The sequence below is a fragment of the Diabrotica virgifera genome, chromosome 9 (assembly GCF_917563875.1).
Source record: "Diabrotica virgifera virgifera chromosome 9, PGI_DIABVI_V3a".
Lineage (NCBI taxonomy): Eukaryota > Metazoa > Arthropoda > Insecta > Coleoptera > Chrysomelidae > Diabrotica > Diabrotica virgifera.
This window is the reverse complement of record NC_065451.1, coordinates 165,914,600-165,931,957: the sequence shown is the minus strand read 5'-3', so window position 1 is coordinate 165,931,957 and position 17,358 is coordinate 165,914,600. Positions and strand designations below refer to the sequence as shown.

The following is a 17,358-nucleotide window of genomic DNA, read 5'->3' as shown; positions in this document are numbered from 1 at the left end:
ACCTTTTACCAAGACCAAAATTTTTTATTAAATTTTACTTGAAAACTTTAAACTTTTATATAATTTATTTTTAAAATATGCAAAATAAATCGTGTTTAGCTTAAATATGCAATGTTGTGTTTGTTGTCTAAAAATATGCAATATATGCATCTATATGCACTTTGCATATATTCCGCTCTCTACTTATAAGAAATGTATCCAGATATGTCTCATACAAGCCATCATAAAAAGAAAAGGGGAACCTATTTCAAGACATAATCTGTGCAGCTTTTATTCGCATCTGTAGATAAGATAAACATTGCAGTGATGATCGCCAACAGTCGTCAGGGATAGGCACATCTAGAAGAGTGCAAAGTGTTAGTAACTCCCTAGTTCAGTTTTGTTAAAACGTTTTTATACAGGGTGTAACAAAAATACAGGTCAAAGATAAAATCACATATTCTGGGACCAAAAATAGTTCGAATGAACCTAACTTAACTTAGTACAAATATGCACATAAAAAAAGTTACAGCCCTTTGAAGTTTCAAAATGAAAATGGATTTTTTTCAATATATCGAAAACTATTGGAGATTTTTTATTGAAAATGGACATGTGGCATTCTTATGGCAGGAACATCTTAAAGAAAAATTATAGTAAAATTTATGCACCCCATAAAAAATTTATGGGGATTTTGTTCCCTTAAACCCCCCCAAACTTTTGTGTACGTCTCAACTAAATTAGTATTGTGATACCATTAGTTAAATTCAATATTATTAAAACTTTTTTGTCTCTTAGTATTTTTTCGATAAGGCAGTTTTTATCGAGTTGAGGCTTATTTTTCAATATGTTTACATAAAAATTTTATGGGGGTTTTGTTCTTTTAAACCCCCCAAATGTTTGTGTACGTTCTAATTAAAATATTACTGCGGTACCATTAGTTAAACACAGTGTTTTTAAAACTTTTATGCCTCTTTGTATTTTTTCGAAAAGGCACCTTTTATCGAGATGTGACTTCTTTTTTAATATGGTTCAAAATAGCCCTAAAAATATAAATCATAAATAAATGTTCATATTATTACTAGTATAGTATAGTTGATCCAAAAGATGGCATAACCCAGACATCCAAAGTGAAAGTTATCCTTCAACACCAAATTGTTCTATATGGTCCACACAATGTCCAGAAAAAAGTCACACCATTTTGAGCGTCGGGTTTGGGGGGGGAGAGGGGGGAGAAATAGGTAAATTCGTAGTTTTTTAAGTTTTTCGTCAATATTTCTAAAACTATGCTGTTTAGCATGAACAACCTTCTATACAAAATTGTTCTTAATTTAATTTGAAATAAAAAAGGTCCTATGCATAATCTTTCTAAAATGCATGGTTCCAAAGTTACGGAGGTAGTATAGTATAACTGGTCCAAAAAAAGGCCTAACCCAAACATCCAAAGTAAAAGTTTTCCTCCAACACCAAATTGTTCTGTATGGTCTACATATTATTCAGTAAAAAGTTACACCATTTTGAGCGTCCGGTTTGAGGGGCAGATGGGGAGAAGTCGGTAAATTAGTAGTTTTTTAAGTTTTTCGTCAATATTTCTAAACCTATGCTTTAACGTAAACAATGTTATATACAAAAATGTTCTACATGAAATTTATAACAAAAAATTTTATATACATGATTGTTATAAAATCAACGGTTCCAGAGTTACGAAGGGTGAAAAGTCGAGGTTTTCTATACTTTTTATATTTTTTGGGCAATGTATGGTATAACTATACCAAAAACCCAGACATCCAAAGTGAAAGTTATCCTCCAACACCAAATTGTTCTATATGGTCCACATAATGTTCAGAAAAAAGTCACACCATTTTGAGCGTCGGGTTTGTGGGGGAGAGGGGGAAGAAATCGGTAAATATAAAAAGTATCGAAAACCTCCACTTTTCACCCTCCGTAACTCTGGAACCGTTGATTTTATAACAATTATGTATAAAAGCTTTTTGGTTTTTAATTTTAAGTAGAACAGCTGTTCTCAATCTTTTTGAGTCATGTACCATCTAAAGTTTCTTTTATTATATTTCTATATTTTTAGATTGTATAATCAAGACTTACTATGTACTACTATTTTAAGTTTTTGTGTGTTTTGTGTACCACCGCAAATAATGATATGTACCACCAGTGGTACATGTACCACAGATTGAGAACAGCTGATGTAGAACATTTTTCTATAAAACATTCTTTACGCTAAAGCATAGTTTTAGAAATATTGACGAAAAACCTAAAAGAACTACTAATTTACCGACTTCTCCCCCATGTTTCCCCCAAACCGGACGCTCAAAATGGTGTAACTTTTTACTAAACAGTATGTGGACCATATAGAACAATTTGATGTTGAAGGAAAACTTTTACTTTAAATGTCTGGGTTAGGCCTTTTTCTGGACCAATTATACTATACTACCTCCGTAACTTTGGAACCGTTCATTTTAGAAGGGTTATACATAGGGCCTTTTCTATTCCAAATTTAATGTAGAACAATTTTGTATAGAAGTTTGTTCATGCTAAACCGCATAGTTTTAGAAATATTGACGAAAAACGTAAAAAACTACGAATTTACAGATTTCTTCCCCCTCTCCCCCCAAACCCGACGCTCAAAATGGTGTGACTTTTTTCTGAGCATCATATGGACCATATAGAACAATTTGGTGTTGGAGGATAACTTTCCCTTTGGATGTCTGGGTTTGGGCATGTATATTTGGGCATAACTATACCATACTATACCAAGTCTCCATAATCGTACTTAATCTTATACAAAAAATATGGGGTGGATTTGACAAATATTCGAAATATCTCGATAAAAACTTATTTTTCGAAGTACTCAGAGGCAAAAAAGTTTTAAAAATATTGTTGTTAACTAATGGTACTACAATAATAATTTAATTGGAACGCACACAAAAGTTTGGGTGGGTTTAAAGGAACAAAACCCCCATAAAATTTTAATGGGGTGTCCAAATTTCAATATAATTTTTTCTTAAGATGCTACTGTCACAAGAATGCCACATATCCACTTTTAATAAAAAATCTCCAATAGTTTTCTATACATTCGAAAAAATCGATTTTCATTTTGTAATTTAAAAGGGCTGTAACTTTTTTTATGTGCACATTTGTACTAAGGTAAGTTAAGTTCAGTCGAATTATTTTTGGTCCCAGAATATGTGATTAAATTTATGACCTGTATTTTTGTTACACCCTTACACTTTGTCACTATATCCGCAAATTTTGTAATCCATTTTAAAAATAGTTTTAGGCTACCTAGGCACCTGAAATTTTCAGAATAGCTCAGAACTTGCTAACAATGCAATATTTAACTGCTATTGTACAGAGTGATCGATTAATGGGGTAAAGCTGCGTAGATCCGTTATAGTAATGGATAGCGATAATAGTTAATAACAATAATTATAGCCAACTTTGAGCTTTACATTACAAAATTAGTTAGAATGTTACAAGGTGTTCGATAACATAGTGGCAGACCAAACTTTTGTTTTTTTAAATAGAACACCCTGTATTTTATTTTATATTCGAAATCTTCTTAACTTCTCCATTACAAAAATATGTAGGTTTGGTATGTTATAGACGGTATTTACAAAGTTATAACCAATTTTATATGAAAATCGTAACAAGTTCAACTCCCTGTATAAATAAAAATAAGCACAATAAAAAGCATATATTTTTATTTATGGTCAAAAATTTCATAAATTTATTGATATTGCTAAGTTTCTTTATGTTGAATAGAGGGTGAGTCAAAACGCAAGTTCATTATTTTTTCAGTGATTTTAAATGGAACACCCTGTATTATATATCACTTTCGAAAATTACCATTACCGTACTTTAATTTTTATTCATTCCCTATGTCTAAATTTATTAGTTTTCCAGATATTTTCATTTTTCAGAGCAAATTATTAATTACGGGTCTAAATCTTTCCAAATTTTAAGTAAGCCATGACTGGATTGTCTAAAACTGACAATTTACGATTACTGAATATCAATCTGTAATCCAAGTTGCCTACAATTTTTGTTATTAACTTTTATTGCTATCTATTACTCAACGGATCTACGGAACTTTACCCCACTAATCAATCACCCTGTATGGATAAATCGATGTTTTTTTAATTTTAAACTATTTTAAAAATGGGACTAATGCAATGATATTTTAAAGTACGTTAATAAACCGATATCTACAAATTGATGGTGGGTCAGTGGCATTATACTGCAGATCGAGAGGTTCCGAGTTCGAACCCGGCTGTTCAGGGCAGCTTCATCTATTAAGCAATATAGGCAGTTGCCTAGGGCGGCACATTATGAGAGGGCGGCAAGAATACTGTACAAAAAATATTTGTATATAAAAATTATGGATCTGGGTTCTGTCATTAAAGAGTATGAAGCTCTTTCAAATTACTTTACCGCAAAGAAGCCAAAAAATTGTGCCCAAATAAAACATATAAAGAAATAAGAAAGAGAAAAAGAAAAATTCAATTTGACGAGGAGGCCGATGATGAACTAAACTGTTCAGCTAGGGATGAGATGAAAATCCACACATTCCATATTATAATCGACACTCTGATAAGACACCTGAATAGACGTCTGGAATCTTATCGACTTATCAACGTTTTCGTGTTATTAACAGGTTTGCTAAAATTAAGCAATGAAGAAATGATTAAAGAAGCTGAAAATCTGATACAAAATAAAGACGACCAAGATATATCATTCATACATGAATGCATTCACTTAAAGGGTCATTTGTATATCACAATAAAATCACCAATTGACATAAGAAGAGTTAGTGCAGTCACTGAATGTGGATAGGAGCTATATCCTCCGATTTCGTTGAACCTCCATCGATTTGCATGAAAATTGGTGAGTGGTTAGAGGATATTTCAAGGAACAAATGTGACATGGTGTCAACTTGCGCTTTTACCCTGGGGGTGGATGCCACCCCTTCTCATGGGTGAAAATTATTTTATTAAAAATATTCCCAAAATTATATAGAGGGACAAATTCCAAGCAAAATTTGTTACATAAAGTTATTAAAATTAATCAAAACTTTTTGAATTATTAAAGATTAAAGATTTTAATTTTTCGTGAGAAAAATGCATGTTTTTAACCGATTTTTTATAAATAATTCAAAAACTAAAACATTTTATCAAAAAGTAATTATGTATTACCAAAATTGAACCTAATAAAAAATAAAATAAACTCCTTACTGGAAAAACCTTTTAATGTTAACTAAAAGTGAATTATAAATAGGTAATTGCATGTATATTTTTTTCGGCAAGTACCCACATCTAAGTTCATATTAAAGCTTAAATAACGGGAAAATGATGCATTTTATAACATAACCTTATCAAACATTTGTCAAAGTACCTATTACTTAGAAATATCTATAAAATGAGCCTTCGAACAAGTTCATAGCATTAAACATTATGCACAAAATATTTTTCAAAATCTATTTTTTCTTTTAATTTTCCAAAAAAGTTATTGTTTTTTTTTTAAATAACTCCGTTAATTTTTAGGATATCAGGTTTGCTTAAAAACCATTTGAAAGTTAATTTTAATGGCTATTAAGCCACGTTGAACTTAATCTCTTAAAACCTTTACTTTTTTAAAAATAAAAGGTTGAATGGCCGCGGTTACATGGTTCTCGCAGTAAAATTTAAGCTTTAAATGTTTCTATCTCGGTTATTTTTTACCGTACAGAAATAGTAAATAGGTAAAATATTTGGTACAGAAAAAACTTAAATTTGGTTATACATATATCAATTTTGACGTATATTGAGTATTTTTGGAGTTATTATCAAAAGAAAATGAAAATTGCGATAATTTTAAAAATTCTGATTTTAAATTATATCTTTTTTTCAAAAATATGAATTCTAAACCGTTCAAAATTGTTAAAATTACATTTTACAGTTATATTTTATAAAATGCATCGTTTCCCCGTTATTTAAGCTTGAATACTTAGATTTGCGTACTCGTCGAAAGAAATATACATTCAATTACCCATAACTCACTTTGAATTAACATTAGTTTAGTTCTTTAGGTGAGGATGTATTCAGATTTTTATTATCTTTAATTTTGATAATAATAACTTTTTTGTAATAAGCTTATAGTTTTTGAGTTATACGTGAAAAACAGCTTAAAAACGTGCATTTTTTACGAAAAAATAAAATTTTTGATCTTTAATAACTCAGAATGTATTGATTTATATTAATAACTTTATATAACAAATTTTTCTTAGAATTTGTCTGTCTATCGATTTATGGTATTAAAAAATAATAATTTTCACCCCTAAGAAGGGGTGGCATCCACCACCACGGTAAAAGCGCAAGTTGGCATCATATCACCTTTGTTCCTTGAGCTATCCTCTAACCACTCATCAATTTTCATGAAAATCGGTGGAGGTTCAACGAAATCGGAGGTGAAAACCTTCAGTGACTGCACTAAGTGGATTGAAAGATATTTTCTCTAATTTTGACATTGCTGTACACATTTATTTGTGCATCCCAGTTGCCAACGTGTCCGCTGAAAGGTCATTTTCGAAAATGTCAAGAATTAAAAATAATTTCCCATCAAGTATGACGCAAGAATTTGTCGATTTTGTTAAAAAAAATTTTTGAAAAGTTTTTTTTTGAAAAGAATTCTCTAATGTGATCGAACTGAAATTACTATTTTTTCTGTTATAGGAATATAAACATCGTAGTTTAAATCCATTTTTAGTGTATTCTTATTTAAATAAAAATATCTGCAATTTTTTTCGCAAAAATGGTAGGTACATGTTTGAAGGGCGGCTACTAGAGAATTGCCTAGGGCGTCAATTGACCTAAACCCGGCCCTGCGGCTGTTGCGTATCTTTTAATAATTCTTTTAATAAATAATTAAAAGTTGATACAATTACAATTCATATTTTATAAGTCAAATTATTGTAAATATATTTATATTTAATTCAATGACAGATCGGAAACCATCATGACTATTCGAACCTTCTTGACCGCTGCTTGATCTGTCAACTACATATCTTGCAACTTCTGGACAATATTAAATAAATTTTTTTCTGGAACATCTGTAAAACTTTTGCAAAAAGGACAAACAACTTTGAACACTAACATCCGGTACAAACTGCTAACTAATTGATTATTATTAATCATTTAGGTAATCCCTTGATAGACAATTTTAACTAAGTATTTCAATTATAATTAGTTCAGTTTAAATTTTTATATTTATTGAGCTGAGCCTTGAACATTAGGTATAGATGTTTTGTGGCATAGTTGCAAGCCTACTAATTTTCCATCTAGTCAAGGCTGTATCCCCGCCCCCGTTAGGTAAATTATTCCGATTCAATTTTTTGCACAACTTACTCAAAAAGTGTCACAAAGTGTATCAAATCCAAATGGTGCCAGGCGGTACCGTGGAATTGTTTATACATATTTTTTAAACAAATTCACAAAAATCATTTTTTCACTTCGAGCAATTTTTTTAGATCATATTGGTCATTCTGAGCAAAAAAGGTATCTAGTGATTTTTCTCTAAAATTGATTGTTATCGAGTTATACGCAATTTAAAATTTGAAAAATTCCAAAATAGCCATTTGTAAGGCTTAATAACTCAGTTAAAAACAATTATTATGAAACTCAGAAACTGACCAAATCAAAGTTGAAAGCACGATCTACAAGATCCTGAAGACGCTTTTGTCTATTTTATTTCTAAACTGTTATTTTTAATTATTAACAATGAGAGCTAAGAGCGTATTAGGCGGCCGTCAATGGTGAGTGCGAAAGAGATGCACCATTCCGGCCGTCCAATGGTGAATCTCACTCGCACTCACCATTGACGGCCGCCTAAATACACGCCTAGAGCTCATTGTTGATAATTAAAAATAGTAATAAAAATATTGACAAATATTTCTTCAGGATTTTGTAGAGGTGTCTTTGAACTTTGATTTGGACAACTTTTGACTTTAATAATAAATATTTTTAACCGAGTTATTAAGCCTTGAAAATGGTTATTTTCGCGATTTTCAAATTTTAAATCGCATATAACTCGACAACTGTCAATTTCGGAGAAAAATCACAATAGAGCTTTTTGCTCAGAATAACCCAAAGAATCTAAAAAAAATTGTCTGAAGTAAAAAAAATATTTTTGTGGATTTGTTTAAAAAAAAAATAAACAATTTTTCGACTTGACTACGGTATCGCCTGGCACCCTGTGGATTTGTTATAAGGACCACTTTTTGAGTAGGTTTATGAAAAACAATCTAATCGGAATGATTTACCTAACGGGGACGACGATACAGTCTGGACTAATCCTGTGTTTGTTTTATCGGATTAAAAATATTTATATAAAATAAATTTCCACAGAATGTTCAATAAACAGCAGCATTCCAGCAATCAGCAATTGCAAGATACTTGTTTGTTTACGTTATCGCCCACTCCCACTTTTTACTAAATGAAATATTAAAATTTTACGTTGGAATAAAGTATTTTTAGATCAATTCGCCAACACCAAAGTAACCTTGCACATTGTATTATCCGTCATTTTGTGTTGTGTTAGTCACAATCAACCAGCAAAGCAATAATGTCGGGGTTATCACTTGAAGAACAATGGAAAAATTTTAAAGTGAGTGTTTTTGCAATTTAATCAAAACATTTCATATAGGTGCTCTATTTAAAAGTCAAATAAAACCAGTTTTATGTTTGTTTATAGTAAAGTAGTTGTTTAGTGTGTTTATAGTACCTATAGCAGTTGTTAAAAATTAAAATATTTGTGTTCTTCTTCATGTCTTGGCATATTCATTTCTATGGTTGGTTTCCATCATAGGCGTTAAACAAGTCTGTATAATGTCATTAAATAATCATTAAATGATGAAACCTTAAACATTGGAAACCAACCATCGAAATGAATATGCCAAGACATGAAGAAGAACATAAATATTTTATGCATTTTAAGCTTTCTACTGGGATTTTGTGTGGACCTACTGCTTTACCGTTTTTGCTTTTATTTAATGCCCTTTGAATTTCTTCTTTTAATAACCTTAAAATCATACCATCTTCAATTTTAATCTGTTTTATTGTATTGCCTGAATAACTCATTGACTGTTTTTGTCCATATTTTTAATTTTTCGTTAGTCTTCAACACTAGTTTCACATCTGTACCTTTCAGAATTCCTGGTTTTCTTTTTCTATTATTGGAAAACCACCATGAAAACTATCGTGTTATTCCTCGTATTTTTCTATTTCTTCGCATTGTTCTCTTAACCATTCTTCTTTCTTCTTTCTTTGACTAAATCTAAAATTTCCTCCGTCATCCATTCTTTTTGACATTTGTCTATTTCTGTCTTTATTATTAACCATTTTGTATTCGTTACGGTATTTTGCAAAATTTTTTTATTAAAAATCATTAATTAAAGAGTGATTTTATCTGTCTTATGACTGGGTTCCTTAATTTACTTGTATCCATTTGTGCACCTGTTCTTCGTTTTATTATTTGCTAGTGATGTTGATAATAGTTACTTTCGAGTATTCGTTACTAATCGTTACTTTTGTATAAAGTAATCATTTTTACAGTATTCGTTACTTTGATTACTATGATTACTTTTGTTACTTTTGTATTTGAGTACCGGTAGTCATATCGAGAATCGTATTTCTCAGTAGAGCGGTATTTTGCATAGAGGTATTCCGATATAACAACGACCTTCACCGATCTGTTTAAGGGATAAAAATGATTTGATTACTATGATTACTTTTGTTACTTTGGTATTTGAGTACCGGTAATCATATCGAGAATCGTATTTATCAGTCCTCACCCTCACACCCTTAAAACGCTTCATACCGATAACAATATTCGATAACACTCGTAAAATGCCGGTCCCGTCCGTTACTCGCTGGGATACGATTGGTAGAAAGTAATCAAGTGTACTGGTTGTAGATACAATAGTCGTTACTCGCTCTGATATGATTAGTACGAAGTAACGATTAACGAAGTAATCAGAGTAATCAAAGTAATCAAAGTAACGATTTACCTCTCTGTATAGTAATCGTTACTTTCGGTATTCGTAAGTAACGGGTACTTTGTAACGAATACATAGTTTTTCAACATCTCTATTATTTTCATGTTGAGCCTAATTTTGGTCCCTACTGCGTTGTGAACTGATCCTGTCGGCACCTAGATATGATTTTGCTGATATAATTATTTTGTTTCTGTATCTTTGTCTAACTAGTACATAGTATATTTTTGGTTTCTTACAATTCTTTCTTTATGATCTGCTGGTGACTTCCACGTATATAGTCTTCTCTTTGCCAGTTTAAACAATGTATTCGCTGTAACAAAATTATTGTTTTGGCAAACTTACATAAGTTTGCCAGATAGGTTTAGCCACTATCACCCGTTTCGTTTCTGTTTCTCGGTCCGTATCTCCCATTATAATTATTGTACCAGCATTTTATATGTTATAAAATATCTTATAATGTCTTCGTCTATCGCTCTCTGGTTTTCTGATTTGTCTGAATTGATTTGGAGTTTACATAAACTTGTATAATGTTTATTTTGGGTTTGATCGGATTTGATCGTATTATTATATGAGTATGAGTATGTTGGTGTATGAGTGAAATTTACTATAGCTTCATCAATGTTTTTCTTTATCATTATCATACATTAATTGGTTATTAACACCATATCGGTAAGAACCGTCAGACTTTCTGCATACTATTGCAAATTGCTTTATTGTTAATTTACATCCTTTTTTAATCGGTCCCTTGGACGTCACTGGTGTAGATGTAGACTTCTAACATTGCAAGTCGCTGCTTTGCAAGGTTTTCGCATGTTGGCGACCGGGGAGGCCTTGCAGTCTTGCGGTTTTCCTCCTTTGCTTGATCTTGTTTTCGGAGTTTCATGATAAGTATAGTTTTAGGCTATTAATTTTTTCTTAGTCACGATGATTAACTGGTTATGTTAGGTTAGGTTCTTTTTCAGCATTTATTGCTTAGTTTCCCGTTGCCTTTAGCATCTCTATACCATTGACCATTTCTGGTTTATCCGCCTTTACGAATTTTCCATTTCTAGCACCAGTAGGTGCCCTTCTAGATACCTTCCAGGTATTCTTCCACCCAAAGCTATTGGCCACTAAGTGGGGGACTACTTATACGGCAATTGCTTATGTATGCTATTATTATCATCCTACTTATTTTTATAATTATTGTTTCCCACCTTTAGACGTATCAGAGGAGTATGTCAATTAAAACTGTCACTGTCAGAGTGGCAGTTGCCAAACTTGTCCGATACGTCTAAAGGTGGGAAATAATAAATATAATATAAATTTATAGCTTTTTTATCTCTAAATATTCCACCTCCATTAGTTTCATTTCTATTTATCTCACGACTTAATAGTCCTGTCGCCAGGGGGTTACAACGGCCTCCTTAATTCAGATGAACGATTTTTCACAAAACAAAACATTTTTTTAGTATTTTTTGGATGATTCTCAACAAAAAATGATCTTACAAGTTTTTTCGTAGGATGCATAGTTTTCGAGATAAACGCGGTTGAACTTTCAATAAATCGAAAAAGTGCAATTTTTGAACCCGAATAACTTTTGATTAAAATATCAAATAGCAATTGTGCTTACTGCATTTGAAATTTCAGGTCAAATTCTATCGGTTTTGATTATTTGCATTGCTAAAAATTAAGTTTTTATTTGCTAAACAAAGCCATAAACACATAGTATTTCCCGTGCCCAATACATGCGTTTTAATGTACGTAATCTACGTAGAAATTGTCTGTATGCGCGCCTACTCGTTCGATTTCAAATGAGAAATGCATTGAAAACATCATTCAATTACTATGTGTTTATAGCTTTGTTTAACAATAAAAAAATTTATTTTTAGCAATGAAAGTAATCAAAACCGATAGAATTTGACTTGAACTTTCAAATGCGGTAAGCAGAATTGCTATTTTATTTTTCAGTCAAAAGTTGTTCGGGTTCAAGAGTTGCAATTTTTCGATTTTTTGAAAGTTCAACCGCGTTTATGTCGAATACTATGCATCCTACGAAAAAACTTGCAAAAACATTTTTTGCTTAGAATGACCCAAAAAATACAAAAAAAAATGTTTTGTTTTGCAAAAATCAAGTTCTTTGTTTATAACAATCTTATCGACATCCGGATCGACTGTTACCCAAAAAATTCGTGTTCTACGGGTCAAAATACATAAAAAAAACTTGGGTAATTCCATCTGAATTAAGGAGGCCGTTGTACCCCCACTGGCGACAGGACTATAATGTGTTTTCCATATATTGCGTTATTCTGCCGGTTATTAGTGCGCTCATCGCTGTATTATTGGCAGCCACTAGGAAAATATCTATTGAGATATAATTATACCAATCTCGAAGAATTCTCAGCCAGGAAATTCTTCTTCTACCGATGCTTCTTTTAGCTGGATATATATCTTTGCATGATATTTTTTTTTATTTAATAAAACTCTAACAGGAATCTTATGATTATTGCTACCTGATCAATCAACGATCAATAAGCAAGTTAGTTCTAAGTACAAAATATTACAAAAAACATATCTAAGGTCATATTCAGCAATAATTCTTAGGATATAATACATAATAGTACTCCTAGCTAACGTGTACACTATAGCCGCACTTTGCTCTGCTTTTTCACTTAACGCACTTATTTAACTTAGTACTAACTCAAACGCCTTCGTTCTCTTAAGTCTTCTTATCTAGTTGGCGTTGTCTAGAAGATTGATGGCCTCGACATTCACATTGTTGGAGAGTCTTTGTTAATGACTCTCGGCAAACTTACTTATTGTTTGACCAACCGTATCCATCTGGAGGTCTCGATGAAGATCACAGTTTCTGAAGTACCATGGAGCGTTGACGATGTTCCTTAACACTTTATTCTGGTATCGTTTTATGATTTGGAGGTTACTTTCTTTTTTATAGCCCCATAGCTGTACCCCGTATGCCATGTTGGTTTAAGGACTTGCTTATACAATAACAATTTGTTATAAGTAGACAGAGTGGATTTTTCCCCATTAGCCAGTACATCTTTCTGAACTTAATTTCTAATTCTTGCTTTTTTTTTCTTGACATGCGCTTTCCATCGTAGCTTTGAATCTAATGTCATACCCAAATATTTTGCCGTATTTGCATAATGTATTTGGTTTCTATTTATACTGACTAGGATATTTCGTTCTCTTTTGTTAGTAAGACATAAACAGATTTTGTTTCATTTAATTTAATACGCCATCGCCTCGTGCAGATGTTAATTTGTTCAACAGAGTTTTGTAGCATAGTTGCTGCTTCCTCGTGGTTTTCGTGGTTTTGTCCAACTGCTAGAATGCATGTGTCGTCTGCAAATGTCGCAATTGTGTTTGGTCCTAATTATGGGATATCGCTGGTATAGAGCAGATGTAGCACTTGCCCTAGGACAATTCCTTGTGGAACTACAGCTTTAACTTCTCTTGATTCTGAATATGCTTCCTCATTTTTAACTCGAAAGTATCTGTCGGATATAATATGATTCTAGGAGTTCAGAATATTGTTTTGGTAAGTAGCATATCATTTTGTGATATAATTCCTCATGCCACACTTTGTCAAACACCTGCGCTATATCAAGAAAAATTGCAGAAAAGACTTTTTGCTCTTCTAGAGCTTTTTCTGCTATATCTGTTATTCTATGCACCTGATCTATCGTTGAGTGGCTTTCTCTAAACCTAAACCGATGATTAGGAATTAGATTTTTTTGCTGTATAATTGGTTTTAGTCTCTTCAAGAGTAATTTTTCATATAATTTTGACATGACAGGCAACAGTGAAATAGGCCTATATGAAGAAGCTTCTTGTGGAGGTTTTCCTGGTTTTAATGTCATTATAATTTCTGCCACCTTCCATATCTTTGGTACATACCTCAACCTAAAGGAAGCATTTATAATATGTGTTAATTTTGCATGATACATGTCCAAACAATCTTCATTGTTTTTTTTTCTATCTCCTCATTAGTATCACGATCCATTTTGTTTGGTATTTATCTATTTCTGACACTTTAAAGTTTTGACCTACCGCATCTTCATCTCAAATACATTTCTGTAGTTATAAGATTGCTTCTGTTAGCTTCGTAAAATTCCTGTCTATGGGGTTTCGTTGTTTCGTCTCTGATTATCTTTTGTCAGAGAAGAGAGTTTAATGTTCGTATGACTGCTTTACCTTTGTATATGTGAGCGGCCGTGGAGTAACGGCATATTCGCTGGCCTCATACGCCAGTGCACGTGGGTTCGAGCCCTGCCAAACACAAACCATTTTCATTTCCAATAATGACACGAGCCGTCTCACCGTACCTCGGAGAGCACGTAAAGCCGTCGGTCCCCCTGGGCTAGTGTACATCGGCACTAGTTACTTGAAACAGGGTTAAAGATGTAAATGGCGCCGGAACTGTCCGAAAGGATCTCCCCTGCAAAAATGCCATACGATATTATTATTATTATACCTTTGTATATTCGTTTCATGATTCAAATGTTTGAAATGTGTTTAAATAGTTTCTCTTCGGAATAAATTGGCTATCAAAATTTAAAAGTCCTGGCACATTTTACTTGTTTTTTAAACTAAATATTTTTTAGGTTAATTTGGTATTTTTTTATATTTCATTTCCTTAATTTTGTTTTTTTATATAATTTCCGATTAGGGCAATCAATGAGGGTACTTGGCTCCAAATTCCATCCAACTGCATGGATTCACTTGATATTTTCACATTAACTAGGAAATAGTTCAATAAACAAAGGCTACTCTATGCCGATGTGTACTTTTATCTTGGGTGTGGTTCCCACCCCTTCTCGGGGGTGGAAAATTTTTTGGTCAAAATAACCATGGAAGTGGCTAGAGAACCTAATTTTAAGCAAAAACTGTTCTACATTTGTTTTAAACTAAATACTTTTTCTGTTGAAAGTTGGCCGTTTTCATTGAAAAATGAAACGTTTTCGGACGGTTTATTGCGAATACATTAAAAACTATGCATCGAACTAAAAAACTATATATATACCATTTTTGTAGCTTACAAAAAAACAAAGCGATTCATCCCTTCATAAATCTTCTAGTTATAATAAAAAAAGGAATATGGTAGGTGACAAGAGTTTGTTTTTTGGTGCATGTTCAAATCGGTATATTCAACTTGAAATAACAGAAAAATGGTCAATTTTAGGTGTATAGTGCTACCAATACTTTTTGGAGTGCTTGAAAAGTTATTTAAACTGAGCAATATTAAATGTCGATTACGTTTAAAATAAGCGAGATATCCTGCAAAAAAATTGACGACTAATGTATTTTAAGAAAAAATAGGAAGTATATTAACCCCTCATCCACCACAATTTAAATGCATCGTTTTTCTTCTACAATACTTTTTATTATAGTGTTATTTTTATGTTTAAAAAGATGGACGGGTTTAAAATGCATGGTTTTTGAGAAATGTAAGATCAAATTATAGAGCGCGTTTTTAAATTTTCTTAAAAATCTTCCTTTTTCTCCATGTAACTAGAAAATCATAAAAGATTCGAAAAAAAATACCATACAAAACTGTAGGTTTTCTTAGATAAACATTTTGTTTTTGTTTCTTATTACTGTATTTCTTATCATTTTCAAGTTACATTGAGAAGAGAAAGATTTTTAAGAAAATTTAAAAATGCGCTCTATAATTTGATCTTATTTTTTTTAAACCATTTATTTTAAACCCGTCCAACTTTTTAAACATAAAAATAACGCTATAATTAAAGGTACTGTAGAAGGAAAACGATGCATTTAAATTCTGGTGGATGAGGGCTTAAATATACTTTTCATTTTTTCTTAAAATACATTAGTCATCAATTTTTGTTGCAGCATGCCTCGCTTAGTTTGAATGTAATCGACATTTAATGTAACTCATTTTAAAAGTCCTTTCAAGCGTTACAAAAGGTGTTAATAGCATTATACAGCTAAATTGACAGTTTCTCTGTTATTTCAAATTGAATACATCGATATGAGCATGGACCAAAAAACAAACTCTTTTCGCCTACCATATTTTTTTGTGTATTATAACTAGAAGATTTGTGAAGGAACGAGTCTCTTTGTTTATTTATAAAAAACCGTCCGGAAAGGTGTTATTTTTCAATGAAAATGGCCAATTTTCAACCACGAATAAATCAAAAAGTACTGAGTTTTCAAAAAAAATTATTAAAACAGTTTAAGCTTAGAATTAAGTTCTTTAATCACTTCCATGGATATTTTGATAAAAATAAAATTTTCCACATCCGAGAAGGGCAGGGAACCACCCCCAAAATAAAAGCACATATCGGCATAGGGTAGACTTTGAATTAGGAGATAAGTAGAGGCTATTCCCAAAATTTCATTAAAATCCATGCAGTAGGATAGAATTCGGAGGTAATATCCTATTCTGGCTCCCATTGACTGGCGTAGATATAATATTATCTATTTTGTCTCACTTCCTAATATGCTCTTATAGTTCGCACACAACAAGGAATATACCGATGAAGAGGAACCACGCAGGTTGGAAATCTTCAAAGAAAACCTTCAGAAAATAGAAGAACACAACAAAAAGTTTGAAGCTGGCGAAGTTACGTACCAGATGGGAGTTAATAAATTTGCTGACCTTACCTCTGAAGAAATGAGTCAATTTAGGGGTTTTAAACCTAGAGAAAAATAAATAGTAGTATCATAAGTCAGTTTTGTATTTTTATTTAAATAATTTTTATATTAATAAATATGTTGTCTCGGTGACTGTGTTTTTTAATCACCTGCGCATACTGTTTGATGTTTATTTTTGACATTATCTTTTTTATTACAGTGCTGACTTTCTTTATATCCTATTCTGTCGAGTAACTACTACCTCATACTAAGATCATATTTACAATAGAAGCTTCTCCGTTAGACATGGTAGCGCTGAATCCACCATTCGAATCGGGAGTCCCACAAGGAAACGTTTTGGGTCCACTACTTTTCCTGATTTTTACAGCGGATTCATCAGAACGTTTGGATCAAAAAGAGTTAATATCTGAAATTGGTGTTAACTCTGGTTATGCAACAGTAACCTAATTGTTAAGCTCATTGCTCCTAGATGTTCCTAGAAGATGGTCAGGCACTGACCATCTTCTAACAATTAGGACACTAATAGAAAAAGCTAATGAATGCCATATAGATCTGCACTTAGCGTTCGTTGACTACGAAAAAGCATTTGACAGCGTGGAAATGTGGGCAATAGAAAAAGCTATAAACAACTGTCGAATAGATTCCAGATACAGAATGCTAATACATAATATATATAAGAAAGCAACAATGACAGTACAATTGGAAGAAACCACAAA

The 17,358-nt window shown here is 32.0% G+C and overlaps 1 protein-coding gene across 1 annotated transcript; it reads left to right on the top strand.

Moving 5' to 3' along the window:
• Positions 1-8,399: 8,399 nt before the first annotated feature.
• LOC126892606 (digestive cysteine proteinase 1-like) lies at positions 8,400-16,774 on the top strand. Its single transcript, XM_050662182.1, has 2 exons — positions 8,400-8,631; positions 16,500-16,774. Exons 1-2 carry the CDS (start codon positions 8,590-8,592, stop codon positions 16,698-16,700), a joined length of 243 nt encoding a protein of 80 aa, XP_050518139.1. The 5' UTR covers positions 8,400-8,589; the 3' UTR covers positions 16,701-16,774.
• Positions 16,775-17,358: the final 584 nt, after the last annotated feature.